Genomic DNA, 18,135 nt, shown 5'->3' on the forward strand with positions numbered 1-18,135 from the left:
GGGATGTTGCACAGTTCATATTTGTTTTGAATCAAGAAATTTTCTTCTTTCTTGTTAGAGAAAGTTGTTTATCCCGTTCTTCGTGGATTCGTAGAGCACCCTTTGTGGATTCAAAGGTTATTCTAATCGGAGGTCGATAGCGATCGACCCCTGAGTCGTTCTTCATGTCATGCTTCTGTCTACGCCAGGTGGTATCAAAGCCTTGCTACTTTCCATTGCTTCCCATGGAGAACGAGATACCAAGAAACCGTGATGGTAGATATGTTCAACACTCTCCAAGCTACCATTAATCAAATAGTAGAGCAATTGGCATGGTTAAATCCTGTTGAGCGCGAGCAACCCCACATTGACGATGGTGATTGGTGACGTCAACTTCTAGCTCTACCACGAGTTCCACGCCCCGTTCCTAGAGTTAGGTATTTTTTCGACGCTGATTACTCTAGCGAGGAGAAATTCGACTACATCGTCCACCCGAGACATGCCCGTGGTTGTGTTCCGCAGGCCGCAGCTCGTGATCACGAATATCGTATTAAGGTGGATTTAACCGAGTTCAATGGACAACTCCACATTGAAGATTTCTTCAATTGGCTTGCCACAATTGAGAGATTTTTTTACTATATGGAGGTACTCGAGGAGAAAAGACAAAACTCATGGCATCAAGCTTAAGGGATTTACTTCGGCATGGTGGGAGCAACTACAACTCTCACGTACAAGAATGGGGAAGTGACCAATCTGGACATGGGCACAGATGCATCAAGTCCTTCGTGATATGTTTTTACCTATTTATTATGATAGATGAATTTTTGCATGAGTCGAGCCGTGGTAGAGATACTGCAGACGGGGAAAGAGGTGACTTTGGATCTTTCTGCTGGGACAAGCAAGCCGGACCAAGCATTCCCAACAACATGAGGAAGAGGACATGGAGATATTCCTTCTATTTTGGCAACAACTCCAGTTTCACGGCGTGAACCGCACGATTCGCAGTTTGAGCAATGGATGATGTGCTACAAGTAAAACCAATTGGCTCACAAATCCAATCAATGTCCCCAAGGTGATCGGCGTACTACTAATATAGCCATTGGTGATGAGCTTGAAGATGATGATCTAAAGTGGTGTGATGTAGAGGATCATAAAGAGGAGCAAAATATGGAAGAATACCTAATTCCTACCATTTGTGCTCCCTGGAATTCCATGGAGTTACATCAAGCTATGTGCATATCAAAAGTAGAGGAGGATCCTAAAGCCTTTAAGTGGAGGAGTAGTTATGATTGGTACTAAATGAACCCCTTATCAAATCAAGGATAAGAAGAAGAAGAAGCAAATATCCAAAGGTGCTAAAAAGAAAAGGAAGCTCCTTGATTCCAAATCCAAGTACAATCTCGAAAGGGCCAGTTTGAGCAATGGATGATGTGCTACAAGTACAACCAATTGGGTCACAAATCCAATCAATGTCCCCAAGGTGGTCGGCGTACTACTAATATAGCCACTGGTGACGAGCTTGAAGATGATGATCTGAAGCGGTGTGATGTAAATGAACATAAAGAGGACCAAAATACGGAAGAATACCTAATTCCTACCATTTGTGCTCCCAGGAAATCTATGGAGTTACATCAAGCTATGTGCATATCAAAAGTAGAGGAGGACGCTAAAGCCTTTAAGTGGAGGAGTAGTTAAGCTTGGTACTAAATGAACCCCTTGTCAAATCAAAGAATGATACGAAGAAGAAGAAGAAGCAAATATCCAAAGGTGTTAAACAGAAAAGGAAGCTCGTTGATTCCAAATATAAGTACAATCTCGAAAGGGCCAAGCATCAACGTAGTAAGGTGGTTGCCCAGAGGGAGTGCGCCTAATTCCTTCTCTAACTTCTTTTTGAATGCTTTGTGTAGTGGTCGCCCAGAGGGGAGTGTTTACAGTTGATGAGAGTTCTGATCAGAGGGAGCACTTGTTCGTACTACGACCTGAACGATCACATTGTTGCTCTCAATGGGAAGGTGGCCTTTCATCAAGCTTTCCCTCCTAGTTTGTCTGCTCCCAGATAGTCCAGCTTGCTGCTCAGTGGGAAACCAACTTTTCATCCACCTCTCCCATTCTCCTGATTCCAATTTAAGCCTGGGGTCCTGCCCAGGTCTTTTTTGTAATTTCCTCATGGGACTTTTGCCTGGGGTCCCATTTTTTTTGGAGTTGCTTTGTAGGACTAGGGTCCTGCCCAGGTCTTTTCTAGAATTGCCTCATGGGATCTAGCTTGGGGTCTTGCCCATGTATTTTCTTGAACAGAGAAGGAATGAATCTGCTCACAACATAGAACACAAGAAACACCAAACATACAGTGCAAAATATTCCATTCATATATATGATAAAAGCAAGAACAAAAAGAACAACAAACGATAGGAGGAGTGAGGGAAACCGAAACAACAAATCGTAAGGGATGCTAAGAGAAAGTGATTATAAAAACTATTGGATGATGCGAATGGCCGTCGCTATGTCTTGAGAGCTCCTATGATCCGGTCTTCGGTGATCTAGGACCTTCGAGGCCGTTCCAGCCTGCGCTCAGGTGGGTTCTCTCCGAGGTTGTCCGTCGACCAATAGGTGAGTGTCGATGTATCGGTGTAAGTTGCCTTTCCGGATCAAGGTCTTGATCTCGTCCTTCAGATTCTTGCATTCCTGGTCTCTCTAAAATCGGTAGTATCTGCGCATGTCTCAACAAGTACCATCTGCCATTAACTTTTTCATCAATGGCTCATCCATAATTTCCATTAGAACATGAGCCATTGGCATGTTGAGTGAAGTAAACTTTTCAAATTTGGGAGGAGAGCTAGGATGAAGACCTCTAGGAAGGTCCTCCCATCGATGTTGCTTGCTGGGGCTCGAGCCGGTTCTGGGATCATCTCGCTCTTGGAGCTTGTCTCCAAATCGGCTGGCTCTGATCCTTTCTCTGTGACCATCATTTCCTCGATGTTGATTTACTTTTTTGCTCAAGTCATCAATTCTTGGTAGGTCGTGGCTGGCTTCTTGGAGAGGGTGATTTTTAGTCTGGTGTTGACAATGCCTGTTCTCATGGTGGTGAGGGTGATCGATGCGTCGAGCTCCTAGATTTTTGTTGCCCCAACGTTGAAGCGGGATACGTACTGTCTTAGTGTCTAGTCTCTTTGTTGGTTTATCGATAGGAGGGCATCAGACGCCTTTTGGCAAGGGTGGCAATTGGCATATCGGGTTACACGAACTCTCGTCGGAGCTATTTAAAGCTGCCGATAGAATTAGGACAGAGTTTCAAGAATCAAGTGCGTGCGGCCCTTTGAAAGGTGGTTGGAAAAGCTCGGCAAAGTATAGCATCAATGGTGCTGAGGAGGAGCATGACAGTCTTAAAAGATCTAAGGTGCTCCATTGGATTGGTTGTTCCATCATAGGAATCGAGATGAGGGAGATGGAAGCTCTCAAGGATTATCGCCCCTAGAATTTCTCGGGTGAAAGGATTCTCCTTGTCATCGTCTGCTTCTTCGAGTGGGCCTCCACCCCATAACTCTTCACCGATTATTTTCTATATCTCACAGCGAAGGCTTGAGGGAGATAGGGTCACCTCTCTGGGTAAACCTGTCTATTCTGTTGTTGGTGGCCAAGCGACTCTAGGTTTTGTCTCTGGGTAAACTCGGAGTTGCATCATCCAACTAGCGCCGTTACGCCGCCGACTTTTTGGAAGGCGTCCCTGCTCCTTTGTTACAATTACATTTATTTCATTGCTTTCTGCATTTTTGTAATAAAACCCGGTATAGGTTAGTTATAGGGTCCAGGGTTCCTCTTTCCCAAAATAGGACTGCGTTCTCTCTTCTTATCCCACAACTCTGTCTTCGGTCCTACCATAGACAAAAGAGACAGAGACAAGAGCCCTCGTCGTCCAACGGTGTTGGACAAAGGGAGGGAATTAGAAACCCACCTTTTTCTTCATTTATGTCTTGTAATTTTTGTTTGTTTTAGTTATCCTGGTTGATGTCACACTGCGAGATCCTCTAGGGACTCGAAACATGCAGTATATACCCTCAATCCGGATAACAGCCAAACCGATTCTTTTCTTTTCTTTGTAAAATCCATTTCATTTACGCACAAGAATTAAGCCTAATCATAAATAGAGATTAAAAACTTAAGATTTCTGATAAAATTCTTTAAAGCTGCCAAACCAAGTCAAGAGACCCGGTTTACCCAGGCATGAGGGGTGCCTAACATCTTCCCGGGATGTAACCATAACCCTTGCTCAGATTTCTGTAAAGACCATGCCTTAACAAACAGAGTAAAACTACGGGTTCTAGGCCCCAAACCTAGAGTAGTACTATGGTTACTGCTCTTCTAATGAAACTCGGATCTCCGTTCCCGTTTCATTTGGAAAAGCAGACACGGGTCCTAGGCCCTAACCTATGTGGCGACTCTGAGACTCTCTTTTCTCTGAAATTTGGATTTCGGTCCCAAGTTCACAGAAAATGCAGATAAACAAACACCTCCTTCTTACCCGATGTGGTGATCCTGCGCCTACCGAAAGAAGCGGCCGAGTGGGGAAAAACCGGCTCCCACACCTACGTGGCCTCAAGGCCTCGCTGAGCTCCAGGCTGGGTGGGATGATATGTCATGCAACATGGCCGCAAGAACCTTGTGGAATTAGGGGCTAGATGTCGCTTGGTGATCGACGCTTCATTTTTGTCCCCAACACATATCCTTGTATAGAGAGGGATTCCCACGTGCCACGCCGCGTGGCATAAAGACCCTTGTGGGCTTAGGGGCCAGATGTCGCTCGGTGATTGGTGCTCTAGTTTTGTTCCCAACACATATCCTTCTATATAGAGGGATGTTGCCTATCTCACTTGATCATAAAATTGCATTCATAACTCTCTCTCTCACACACCAACAAACAAATTAAGAGAAACACAAATGCACATATACACACCAATTAATATCTTGAACCCTAAACATATTTGTATAACTAAAACATATATCGTGATCCATTTGAATTTAGCTTCTCATTACAACAAGCCCACTAAGGACAATAAGCCTTTAGATAGTTACAATGTTTCCTTACTACGGAGAAATAAATGTTCCTTTATTAGACAGAAACAAATGCACTGAGAGGGAATCAACGCCCCCCAAAGAGGATTGACTTCCCAATCGACGACAAGTATCCACCTGACTTGTCCAAGGAAGGATATGACATGGCCAAACCAGCATCCAAACCTTCATTGTGCCCCATTTCTAGAAAACTAGCTTTGAAACTATTTGTTGACATATCAGGTGGAGGAACATCGCCATCTAGAAACTGCAGGACTTGCCTCATGCTTGGCCCAGTGCCAGATACCGGATGCGAACACAGCAATCCAAGCTTTAGCACCAACTCCATTTTCTCCACTACGTAACCATTTCCCAAATTCGGATCACTTGTCTCTAAAATTATGCCTCTCCTCCAACATTCTAACACCCAATCAACAAGAACCACTTCTTCTGCGGACACCCGTGGATCTATCGGTCTCCTTCCACAAGCAACCTCGAGTATAAAAGCCGCAGAGGAAAACATGTTGGTGCTAGTCGTCTCCTTTCTAGTTATGCTTAACTCCGGTGCCATATAACCATGGTTTTATATTTCGACCGAAATTTCATTTTTCGTCATCCACCAAATTTCGGTTCGAAATTTCGATTAAATGCCATTATTTATTAAAAAAAATGTGTTACAAAATTTCGGACCGAAATTCGGAATTTCAGTCCAGAATTTTTAAATTCAGTCCGGAATTTCGAAGCAAATTACAAAATTTTGGATTTCGCCGAAATTTCGGTTTTCGGTGGGGTCCGACACGGTTACCAAAACCAAAATTTTAAACCATGCATATAACCTAGTGTTCCGGCCATACGAGTAGTTTGACGATCAGTTCCATGATCATATAATCTCGATAGACCAAAATCACCCAATCTTCCATTGAATTCATGATCTAGTAAAACATTGCTCGCTTTGACATCTCTGTGGATGACAAGCTGCTCCCATTCTTCATGCAAGTAATAAAGGCCGGAAGCTACTCCTTTGATGATTCTAAATCTTTGATCCCATGTTAGAACTGAAATTGGTCGATCAAATAGTAATTTATCAAGACTTCCATTGGGCATGAAATCATAGACCAAGAGGAGCTCTCCTTTACCCCGGCAATAGCCGACCAGCCTTACTAAATTCTGGTGCTGGAGCCTTCAAATGATGATGATCTCGGCTACAAATTCCTTCATCCCTTGCCTTGATTCATGGGAGACTCTCTTCACAGCAACTTCAAGTTTAGAGGAAGGTAACACACCTTTGTACACCCTACCAAAACCTCCGATGCCCAGAAGCTCTTTGTCTCTGAATCCCTTGGTGATAATGAATAGATCCTTGTATGAGAACCTTTGAGGCCCATATTCACGTTCCCAGTCCTCGAGTATCTCTTTGAATTTGATCTTCCTTCTCACAAAAGAATAACGCTAGGGACGGTCACTAACATGAAAACTAACATAATTGTGGGCATAACAACTATCGATACTTTTGATTTCTTCTTGGGACCCCTCAAGGAATCACAGGTCGGCGTGAAAATCGGGTTCTTGAGCTTTCCCATTCTGAGGAAGCATAGGAAGGCATGAAAAATCGATGTCTTGAGCATTCCCATTCATCTGAAAGCTCCATCCCAGAATATAATTATGAGGAGTTGAAAACGATCCCGTCGATGAAGAAAAACCCAAGCTCATATCTTCTAACATAACCGATGAAAGATTAACCGTAGAAGACAAGAGAGGACGATTGGGTTTAGGTTGCTTGACAGGAGATATTGTTACATCAAGTTTCATATCAGTATCATTGTACTCTACCCAAACCTGCATGGGTTCTCCACTTCTGAGGCTTAATTATTGATCCCACCATTTTCATTTGCATAATAAGCTGCAGGGGCTGAGTGAATTGAATTTAAACTGTTGATATCAATTCCCACATGCTTGTCGTCAATATCCATAAATTCCATGCTCTGGAAGGTATCAAGCACAAAGGCGAGAACATGATTTGAAGAATTCCCAATGTTGGTAACATTGAAGAGGCCTAGATATAGGCTAGGTAGACCTCCGTGGAGATTTGTCAAGGCCGGGGTGATGAAGAAAGCAAACCCATAACCTCTAAAATCAGGATCATGGGAGAGAAGTGCAAAGACAAAAGTAGTAGAAAAGGAGGGAACAATATCGGTGGCAGAATCCCTGAATTTAAGGGGATTCCGGTAGAAGGCATGGCCTGTGCTTAGTTGTGTACCGTGGTTTAGCTCCAAGAGGCCGTTGACTGTGATTCCTGCGGTGCCGTCACAGCGCACTTCGGCACTTAGGAATCCACTGTAGGCAAAGCCATCATCATTGGAAGCTGCAAGTTTGATGAGAAGCAATAGTATGAACTTGGTAAACATGGCTGAAATCCAGCTAGAGAATTAAAAGTCCTTGTGATAGCTTTTTCATCACTTGCATACCTTTTGATATAGGGGAATGACCGAAGAGTGTATCCACCAGACATTATGAGTAGACCTGGCAAAAAGTGACCCGGACCCGCGGGTCCACCCAGCCCGCGAGTAAATTATGGGTCCAGGTCAGCAATCAGTGACCCGTTTGAAATTGACCCGCGGGTCCGCCCGGCCCCTCAAAACTGGGCGGGCCGGGTGGACCCGCGAGTGCCCGTAGGGAACTGGAAGGTTTTATTTTGGCCCCTTTTGGCACTTTTTTTCCGTAATTGTCATGACTTTTACTTTTTCTATGTATTTTTTTCCCTCATTGTCATAACTTTTGGTTTATCTATGTATTTTTTTCCGTAATTGTCATATTTTGGAGCATTCTTTTGATTTTTTTCCCATAACTTTTCTACTTTGGTTCCATTTTCCCGTAATTTCTCATTTAAAACTTACTACCCCATGATTATTATTTATTGCTAGCCACCTTTTCACAAATTGTACTTCTGCCAATCCTTGCAATTTGCACCACGCGAAAATAAGGCAAATCTCTCAAACAGTCAACATAAATGGTTGGCGAAGGTGGCTAGCAAATCCCTATAAAAATAAAAACAAATCTTAAAAAATATGTCAAATATCCGGGTGACCCGCGGGTCGACCCGGACCGTACGGGCCGGGTCCGGGTCCAAACTTAGTGACCCGTAAATTTTCCTGGTCATTTTGACCCGGCCCGTTTGACCTGGACCCGTACGTTTGCCAGGTCTAATTATGAGTACACGCTATAGCCGTTAGATCTCAATCAAATGGGTGCTATGAGTGGGACCTATCCAAGCAGCAGCAGCACCTAGAGGAAGAGCAGGGCCCACTGGTGAAGCCATGAACTGCATCATTCTTTTTTAATAGAATTAAAGTATCTTCTTACACACAAGAGGACGGAAATCATGTGGGGACAAGGCAATTAATTCTACAACTAGACGTACGCGTGGGTGTTACTTCTACGACTAGAGGTGGGCGGAAGAAAACTTGGCTCGAGACCAATCCAGACGAACTTTCCTCCAGCCCATCTAATAGCAAGGGTGTGAAAATATGAATTCCATGCTTACTTTTTCTTACTTTTTATTTTCAGAAGGAATTGATCTTTCCACACCCCTTGCTTGCTACTAGACTATTAGCAATGGGTTGGAGGAAAGTTCCTCCAGACCGGTCTCGAGTCAAATTTTGTTGAGGTAGGCATGGGTACCTACAAAGAAGAGACTTTTCCCTCCTCTTTGTTAGTCATATGGCAAGAAACTTAATCTCTGTCTCTGGTTGATGTTAACTTAATTTCTAAAATTTAATTCAACGAACTATTTCTGATCAAGTTTCTAGATTCCGACAATTGAGATAACATTGTTAATTTCAATGTAATTATATGCGGAAACATACCTCCGACCATGGTGATTAGAACTTGAAGATGCGAATTCCCAAGATCCGTCCGGCAAAACCCTTGATTTCCACACGTCCATGAACACTAAAGGGAATTCTTCAAGACTTGATGGCTTGATCGATGGAATCACAGGCACATACTTCTTCTCAAAAAAAAAAAAAAATTGAAAGAAAACTTTAATGAGAGGTGTAAGGGACAAGATGTCCCTCTTTCCCAGAAATTACAACGGCCGTATCATTGAAAAATACAAGACAACTAAGATTAGATAGCATCTCCATATGATCAGAAGCTACAAAAATGGACACACTACAAGAAAAGTGATATTTACCGACGGTCATGACCGTCGGTGCATATACGAATGAATGTCGGTGTAACTTACACCAACGCTTTCAGTGAGCGTTGATGATACTACCGTGCCTAAATGTATATACCGACGTTTATAAATAAACGTCGGTGATACTATTTATACCGGCGTTTATGAACGTCGTTATAAATAAAAATCAAACGTTGCTGTTAAGGTAATCGCCGACGCTTTAAAAAACCGTCGGTGTATATAATATTACACCGACGGTCACGACCGTCGTTAAAGCCCAAGTGGCCTTTGGATACGTATATTTACCGTCGTTTTTGGAGTGTTGGTAAGTACACCGACGGTTACTAACCATTGGTGAATATGCTATTCAGCGACGTTTATGAACGTCGGTGAATATGGCTGCACTTTCATTGTTGAAATCACCGACGGTCCTGACCGTCGGTAAATATAGATAATTTTTTTTTTTAAAAAAATCCCTTTATTTTGAATATGTCCATCAAATGGAGATACAACCTATAACATGTACATAGGGATCTTATTATACAACCTCACACTACAATGGCGCCATTGAAACAAACCATCTTTACAAATTATAATTATATAACAAACTAAATTTACAAGCAAGGACAATATATTGAAGATTGTAAACAAGCTAAAGTTACAAGCAAAGATTGTAAAAAAGAAGGAAACCATATAAATGATCACACTGGCGTAGAACATGGATAAATTCAATAGCTTATAGTTGTTCGATCTCGTGCAACCATTCAAATGGAACATTAATGTCGCTATGGAAGCAATAAACTAATCTTTTCTAAATTTATCATAACTAATATTTACAAATAATCATATTTGACTTCAAAACCATTTGCATATGAATCACTAGATTTAAGCAATGACAAGTACCTGATAAATCACCAGTAGTTAGTTGCTTCATTAAAACTAGAATGTTATCCTGTTAAGAATAATACGACAAATAAAGAAATCCTAAACCAAATTAGAGGGCAAGAAGTTTTAAAATACTACAATTCATACCCTTTGAATGATATTTGCTTTCAATATACATTGCAAGTGCGGGAAAAGTGAACAGCCATGAAGATTTAGCGTAGAATGAGGCTGTGATGGTACATAAATTGCTGGAAGATGAGTAATCGCCTACATAACAAAGAACTTTTATATAAGCCATTCAATAAAAAAGAACCAAAATTCAAGATGCATGACTATTTATTTGGAAAATAAAATGTAACATTATGATCATCTGTTACGATTAAGGATACCATGCTTCACATTCTAATCCATTTAGCTTGATGTGGTGAGGCAGTTTTCCACCAGTTTTCCATCTGTAACCTGTAAAGACCTGTAGTTTTTATGCAAGAATTTATTACACAATCCATCTTTATCTGACACTAGAATGCAATCTAAACAATTTGAAGTTAGAAGCATAATTGAAACAATGCAATTAAACTGTATAAACCATCTTTAAATTACACTATTGGCATCCAAGCAAATTATCCTCTGTAAACCACATTAAATGACACTATAATGGCTTCCATTGATTCAAATACAATCACAAGAATCATCAAGAAGACATGGGCCTTCTTCTCAGGGTTACCCAAATCCTCACATTCTAGCATAGAACCTTCACATTAGGATATAATGATTTGTGTCTCTACACTCTCTACTTCCATCGTATCTTAGTTCCCCAAGAATGCAAATAAATCCTAGGTCCCCTTCTTGCCAGCAAATTATGTAGAAATGAGATCCAGTCCCCCACATGCAGCAAATTTCTAACAGCCTACAATACTGTCATTTGTTAAGTTCAGTAGAACCTGCCAAGGAGTGGAAACAAATAAAGTTTCAAATGTTGGTTCTGTGCTCTGTCATGAAATAAGATACCAAAATGGGTCCAGACTGAATTTAATAAACATTTGATCCAAACAAGCACCAAGGCAGTAGTGAGACAGATTTTAAAGTATAAAAACAAGCACCAGAAGGTAATGTAAAAAGAAGGGAAATTGATTTTAAACTATAAAAGATTTAATAACACCTTCTCCAACAACTTAAGCTTTTGGAGTAATTGGTTGTTTAACACAAAACATTAGGATATCATGGGTCATCTCTCTTGCTCTATAAAACATTGTCCAACCTGTAATCTATGGTAATAGAACTCGAAATCTAGTGTTGGACAGGGAGCTCAGGCTACTGATAATTTCTTATAATCTGAGATGGAAAAATAGTCATGCAAGAATATACAGTTTTATACACACATTCTCACCATGGCATTTTGATACATGTAATACAAGCATACCCCAAGTCGAGTTCACGATGGAGAGCACAACGGTGGCTTTGTGATGTCCTTGATACACTCTGATGGCTTCCCCTGTTGCCATTGTCCATAGTCTTGAAGTTGTATCAGAAGAAGCTGCAATTGAAATTTAAAAAAAAAATAATATTCATGACATTATAAAGAAAATGGAGAAACAAATACAAAGAGACTCAATTAAGGGAACATATGATCCAAAATGAGTGCAATAACTGGACTTTGCAAAAATGAGTTCAGTGACCTATACCCGTTAATTAAAGAAGGGCCTACAGAGGACACACAATCCCATAACCAGCGTTGATGGCCTGTGGAGATATGAACCAAAACCACCGAAAATAAAATAAAGATCACTCCATAAGGGACTAAGTTAGAACATGCAAGGGATCTGATCCAAGATTTACCTGTCAAAATTCACTCTAAGGTGAAACCGTCAACATTCCATATCTTAACAGTGTGGTCAGAAGATGCAGTGGCGAGAAACCTAGAAAAATTCCAATAGAGGCATGTAAGAAACCATATTTGAATCCATAAATGAAACCCAAAGAATAATGTAGAAGTGTAAGAAACCACACTTGAATCCCATACTAGAATCCATAATTGAAACCCATACTTGAACCATAATTGAAACCCAAAGAATAATGTAAGAAACCATACTAGAATTCATAATTGAAACCCAAAGAATAATGTAGAAAATAAAATTGTTTGATCCAGATGTAATGGATAAACTTAAGTAAAGAAGTGCTTCATGGCCAATGAAAATGAAATATCGAACCTGTGAGATTTTATAGAACTCTGGGGACATTTAAGAAAGGAAAAGAGTGTATGGAAAGAACATAAATGATAGAATGTATTACATTACCTACGCTGAAAGTAACAGCTGTGTCCACACCAGAACACCAAAGAAAATCGAACCACCAATGCCGATCCATAGTAGTCTCGGCCCTATTCCCTGTAACATCATTTAGAAGAGAATACGAAAAAAGATAAACAAAACTTGAGTTGCACTGAATCATGGGCTGTTGTCTCGTACCTCACGAGCATTGAGTTGCACTAAAGCATGAACTTGTGATAATGCTACATAGATGCTTGCAAGCAAAAAGATACCTTCATAATGATCTTCTGCCGGGAGGTTCTAGCATCAGAAAGAGTAGAATGAATGGGTTATATGCAGAAAGCGCAGAAGATAAGCAGTAAAAAAATTACAGTACTTTTGATCATTTGGAAGCATTTTGAAGGGGCTCATTGACTCTTATCTATGAAGATATTTGAGCACAAGATCGAGAGAGAAACAGATAATCGTATTTACTGCGTCAAAACTAGATAAGCTGGATCACAACAATTTTGACTATCAAATTGCATACACAAATATAGATGAAAAAGAAAATGTGTTCTATGACATGAGGATGAAAAAGCCCAACACAATGCAACAAAAAGCTAAAAGAGGCAACAAAAGCCACAAAACACAACAAAACAGTCTTAAAAATTGCACCAACATAGCCCATGACACATGAACTCGGAAATGATACGTAAAAGACATAAAGCAAAGGTGGCTCATGTACTCCGGGTTGATCTAACCTGAAAACTAGTAGATCGATTATTTGCAAAAAAAAAAAGATACAGCGTCCAGTATACAAGTAGGCACAAATGGAGCCTAAATGAGATAAAGGAAAATTTGACTTTTAAAGAGATCATCAGTTAAAGATAGCATATCTGTTGTGCAAATATCAAGATGTGGCATAAATTAGACCTTTTAAAGTACAACATACCAAGCCAACCAACACTCTAGGAACACTATAGATACATTCAAATTATTAATCCTAAAATGAAGACATTGTAGGTAAAAGTAAAAAACATTAAATGGCAAAAAAAAAAAAAGGAACTTGATGTGGAAACACTTTAATTACATCTGAACAAAAAAAAAAGCACAACGACCAATAAGCAATGCATAACAGTTTAGGGTTTAGGGTAATATAGTTGTTGATGTGGATAATTTAATGCCTTCTTTGAATGGTGACTAAAATTTATCGAAAAAATGGCATGAGTCTCATGCTACTATGATGGTCAAATCAAGAACCAAAATAAAAATAAATAAATAAATAAGGGGTAATCAAATCAGCTCTAGCAACAGTTAAACAAACCAAAAAGTCAGCCTCACTATTAGCAGATCGGATAGCATGCAGAAAGATCGTGGAATGATCCCAAACCATATCATTAATCTCCTAAAAGCACCCACCAAATGCCAAGGACATCCCTTCCTCTCAGAAACTTACCGAAACACATTGAGGGAATCACCAACAACCAACAGATTGAGCGAGGGGTCAACTACTCATAACCATCAGGTGTTGGAGGGGTCTACAATAAACAGATCAAGGATATTTTAATCATTGCTCCTTGCCACTGCAAACTATGAGGGGTCTAGATAGAAAGTGAGGTGTTGGGGAAAAGAGGGGGACAGGGCATGGATTTGGAGAGGATCATAGTCACTAGTCTTGAAAATTGACCGAAGTATTCCATAAACTAACGATGTTGAATTACACAGGGAGATAAGATTGACATGTGGCAATTCAAACATACATGAGTAGATAAGATTTCAAATGTGCATGAACAGGTGGCTACTCAACATGTAAGGACGGATAACAATTCCAACATGCATGGAATTAAAGTACATAAAACCGAAAATGGAAACTCAAATGTGTATGAACTGATGACAATTAGATCTTGTCCATATCCGGTTGAATTTTGAGAACTCTAACAAGTACACCCTAAGTAAACAGGTATAAGCATCAGAGAGCATAGGAACTCATAATGGCAGCAACACTACAGCGTATCTGAGCTCAAACTCCTAAAAATTAAAACTCTATAAGTTCAATTTGAAGAGTGTAAAAGGCATGAGGTTTAGTCCAAAATTTTTAAATTGGCATAGTGATTTTCAACTAGCCTTGATAGTTCTGGATATTAAGGGTGGCCGACCAAACAAAACTCCGATCAGAGGCATTCAATTCAATCTATTCAAGATTTCAAGAGGCTTCCAAACGATTTATCGTGAAGAAAACAGAGCACTATAAAATCAACCCAAACTTTCAATGTCTTCCAAGCAATTTATCTTCTTCTTAACTGTTTGCACGAATTTCACACAGAAGATACGCAAACAATTAAGAAGAGAAATTACTTAGTGAGCTTGCAAAGGGAAGAGTAAAGCAATCCTAAGGGTACAATGAAATTAAAGCTTGCACAATCAATACCTCTTTACGATTTCAACCTCCTCTTCCCTTTCGCTGGCTGAGACCTAGATGAAAATAAAAAATAAATAAATAAGAAGAAACCCTAGATGGAAAAAAAAATCAAACAAAATCAAAACCCTAGGGCAATGTGAATACAAACCATACCGTTTCTTCTTAGCCTTCTTTTGTGAGGAAATGGGTAGGAAACCCTTTCTCTTGAAGTGACAAATACCCTAGAAAAAAAAATTGAAAATGAAATATCAAATCCCTTGAAAGTAAATGAAAACCCTAGATAGAAACAAAATCACAAAGTAGACTTCTAATCTAACCCAATCTTAACCACAAATTGATTGACATCCTTAGTTAAATTAAATCTATAACTATAATGACCAGTCAAAGTTAAACACAGAACACTGTCATTTTAACTGATTTGGGAACTTTTTAAAAATCCCACAAAATCAGCGTATCACAGTGATCCCAAATTGCGAGAAAACCTATAAATAAAATGTAATCAATTTCACATTTTTGCTCTTTATTCGAACTGTTTTTTTTTTTTTTTTACAATAAGTCGATCAAGCCATTTCCAGTCTTTATAGATATACCTCGTTAATTACATAAGAACTTTCTAAAACCTTTAAAAAGAAGTGAGAAATCAAAAACCTTGAAAATAGAATGAATATGGGAAATCAAATCCCTAAAAAACAAATAGAAACCAAAACCCTAATTGTAAAGAAAAGTGGGAGAAGATATTACGGACCAAACAGAATCATTAATCATACAGGGAAAAAAGAAACCCTAATTGCGGAATCTCTCGAAACAAAAAACCGAAACCATAAATTTAAACAAAAAATGCCTCATCAAATGCCACAATCATCATTTCAAATCCCTTAGATATACCTCGTTATCTCCCTTGAATGCCGGTAAACCCTCAATCGTCCCTCGTTATCACCGTTGAATGGAAGAAGAAAAAAATATCAGATAAAAGAGGAGAGATTAGAGATGAGGAGATTAGGGAAATTAGGGATTTCAGTTGGAATATGAGAACGGAAATAGGGCTTCTGGAAAGAGGGTAAGGGTTAGAGAAGAGATTTGGGAGGGTTTCGAGTGGAAATAGGCATGCGGAAAGCTGAGGGTTTGGGCGGGCGAGAAAAAAATGTTTTCTGCCCTAAGTGTGGCGAGCTTGATCGAGAAATGAAAAAAAAGAGGCACCGACGCTTATAAAATATCGCCACTAATTTCTATATTCAGCGACATTACATGAATGTCGGTGAATTCCGAACGTAAAAAAAAATAATTAACAACGTTTTTATTAAAAAACGTCGGTACTTACTGGGATTTAGCGACGCCCAACGAATGTCGGTGTATACATAGGGCTTATTTTCTAGGCGGGGCAAGTTACTTGAGCGGGAATATCAATTCACCGACGTTCTACTACTTGAACGTCATTGCATATAGAATATTAGGATCGCTTTTTAGGAACGTCGGTAAGAGAATGCCGGTAATAACCATTTTTCTTGTAGTGACATCACGTCCAGTAATACACCGTCTTTCGCAAGCTCATCCGCCTTCACATTTGTAGATCTTCTCCTATGTTCAATAATTGGCTTCACCAAGCTCACTAAGTCTTTAATTTCCATGATCATAGGTCTAATACGCGACGGTGTTTTAGATTCGGAGGTTGCCCAAGCAATCGTGTTCGCCGAATCACCTTCAATAATAAGCGGACCCTGCAAATTCAGGACACACCATTGTAAACCAAATAATAGAGCCCTTACTTCAGCCTCATTTGCATCACATGTACACCCAGGACCCGAGTATGACATCACAACTTTATCCTTCTAATTTCGGATGACTCCACCAATACCCTCCTTCCCAGGATTACCTATTGAACTCCCATCAAAATTCAGCTTATACCATCCATGCGGCGGAGGAATCCATTTTGGTACGGATTTTACCGTAATCTTCCTCTCCCAGATAATGTCATGCCAATGCCTAATGAGGCTGCTATAGTGAGTACCCCGCATCACTTTGATCCATGATATTATTTAAATCTTGGTTTGTAGGCAGATCCATCTCACACACCGTTCCTTCCCCTGGAAAATCCTATTGTTTCTCTCCTTCCATATATTCCAAATAATAGCAAAATGAACAAGTTTCCATAATAGATCACCGTCGTCGATGTGGGGTTGCTTGCGCTCAATAGGATTTAACCGTGCAATTGCTTTGCTATTTGATTAATGGTAGCCTGAAGAGTGTTAAACATCTCCACCGTTATTGTTTCCTGATTTTTCCGTTCTCCGTGGGAATCCATGTATGGAACGTAGCTAGGCTTTGATACCACCTGGCGTAGCCGGAAGCGTGAAGAACGAATTGAGGTTGATTAATGTCAACACCGATTGGAATAAACCTTTGAATCCACGAAGGGCGCTCGTCGAATCTATGAAGAGCTATTTTTCGAATCAATGAAGAACGAGATAAACAACTTTCTCTACCAAGAAAGAATTTTTTTTTTCCTTATTGCATAAAACAAAGATGAACTGTGTAACAGCCTTGCACACAGGCTTTTATAAAAACACTAACTTCTTCTCCAAGTAAAACTCTACTTTCTAATTTCTAAATCTATTGACACAAATTATCAAAAAAAGGCAACAAGCCATATTCATCTAAAACTTGCTAGTAGCTAGACTAAAATAAAAAGAAACTCTAACTCCTATTACAAGAAGGAAAGAAATAAACTAAATAAAGACAATCTATATAGCAAGACTCTAACTGATAAACAAAAAAAATAAAGTAACCCAAACGTTCTAGAATCTTGGGAAACTTTCCAAACACTTATTCACGGCAATAGAAAAATGTGGCCACGTCATATATTCTACGTAAGATTTGGCAATTTAAGAACCCTAAAACTAGGATCTAATGAGACTTGTTATTATGATTTAGATGGTTAGGTTTGGTGTACAGAATTGTATAAGAATTTATGGACCCCTAAGAAACTAAGAATTGAGTTTTGGAACTCTAAAAATTTAGGTTTGGGTTTATGCCCTAAAAGTTTAGATTCAATTATGATAAATAAATTTTAAACTTTGGAGCATGAAATTGGATTACATAGATTCCTCTCGTCGATATGAGTCCAACGGATTCGACCACGTGTGATTTGGAGTTCAAACGAATGAGTTATGACCGTTTTAGTATTAAAAACGGTGAAAAATGGCCTTTCGGGGAAACTGGGTCCTCGCAGGGGCGGATGTGGACCCCGATCCAGGAGAGAGGTGGGGAACGAGCCCCCAGCGGCCTCTTGGATCATCCACACGTGAAGGAGAGCTCTACCAAGGAACTCTCGAAACAAAAAAAACAAAACTCAGAGTCGCCATCCATGGTATACGGCCATGGAT

At 39.9% G+C, this 18,135-nt stretch overlaps 1 protein-coding gene, 1 long non-coding RNA gene and 1 pseudogene across 5 annotated transcripts in view; all 3 read right to left on the reverse strand.

The window, feature by feature from the left end:
* Positions 1-5,113: 5,113 nt before the first annotated feature.
* Positions 5,114-7,137, reverse strand: LOC143878830 (L-type lectin-domain containing receptor kinase SIT2 pseudogene; annotated as a pseudogene).
* A 2,971-nt stretch (positions 7,138-10,108) lies between these two features.
* On the reverse strand, positions 10,109-15,932 carry LOC143880084 (uncharacterized). 4 transcript variants are annotated; one of them, XR_013251495.1, is made up of 10 exons: positions 15,641-15,932; positions 14,909-14,976; positions 14,765-14,808; positions 12,553-12,654; positions 12,382-12,471; positions 11,924-12,003; positions 11,770-11,827; positions 11,508-11,621; positions 10,477-10,546; positions 10,109-10,354 (listed from the first exon to the last, which is right to left on the reverse strand). It is a non-coding gene; the product is annotated as an uncharacterized LOC143880084 (long non-coding RNA). The 4 variants fall into 4 exon arrangements; XR_013251494.1 differs by having other exon boundaries at positions 10,477-10,556; XR_013251492.1 differs by lacking the exons at positions 10,109-10,354; positions 10,477-10,546 and adding an exon at positions 10,645-11,028 and having other exon boundaries at positions 11,475-11,621; positions 15,641-15,931.
* Positions 15,933-16,215: 283 nt separating this feature from the next.
* Positions 16,216-18,135, reverse strand: part of LOC143878831 (uncharacterized) — a 32,816-nt gene continuing 30,896 nt past the window's right edge. Inside the window, exon 6 of the mRNA XM_077381056.1 lies at positions 16,216-16,470. Coding sequence (XP_077237171.1) covers positions 16,216-16,470 — 255 coding nt within the window. The remainder of the gene's footprint in view (positions 16,471-18,135) is intronic.

The sequence above is a fragment of the Tasmannia lanceolata genome, unplaced genomic scaffold (assembly GCF_043159265.1).
Source record: "Tasmannia lanceolata isolate RefF3 unplaced genomic scaffold, GAP_Taslan_0.1 ptg000006l, whole genome shotgun sequence".
Classification (NCBI taxonomy): Eukaryota; Viridiplantae; Streptophyta; class Magnoliopsida; order Canellales; family Winteraceae; genus Tasmannia; species Tasmannia lanceolata.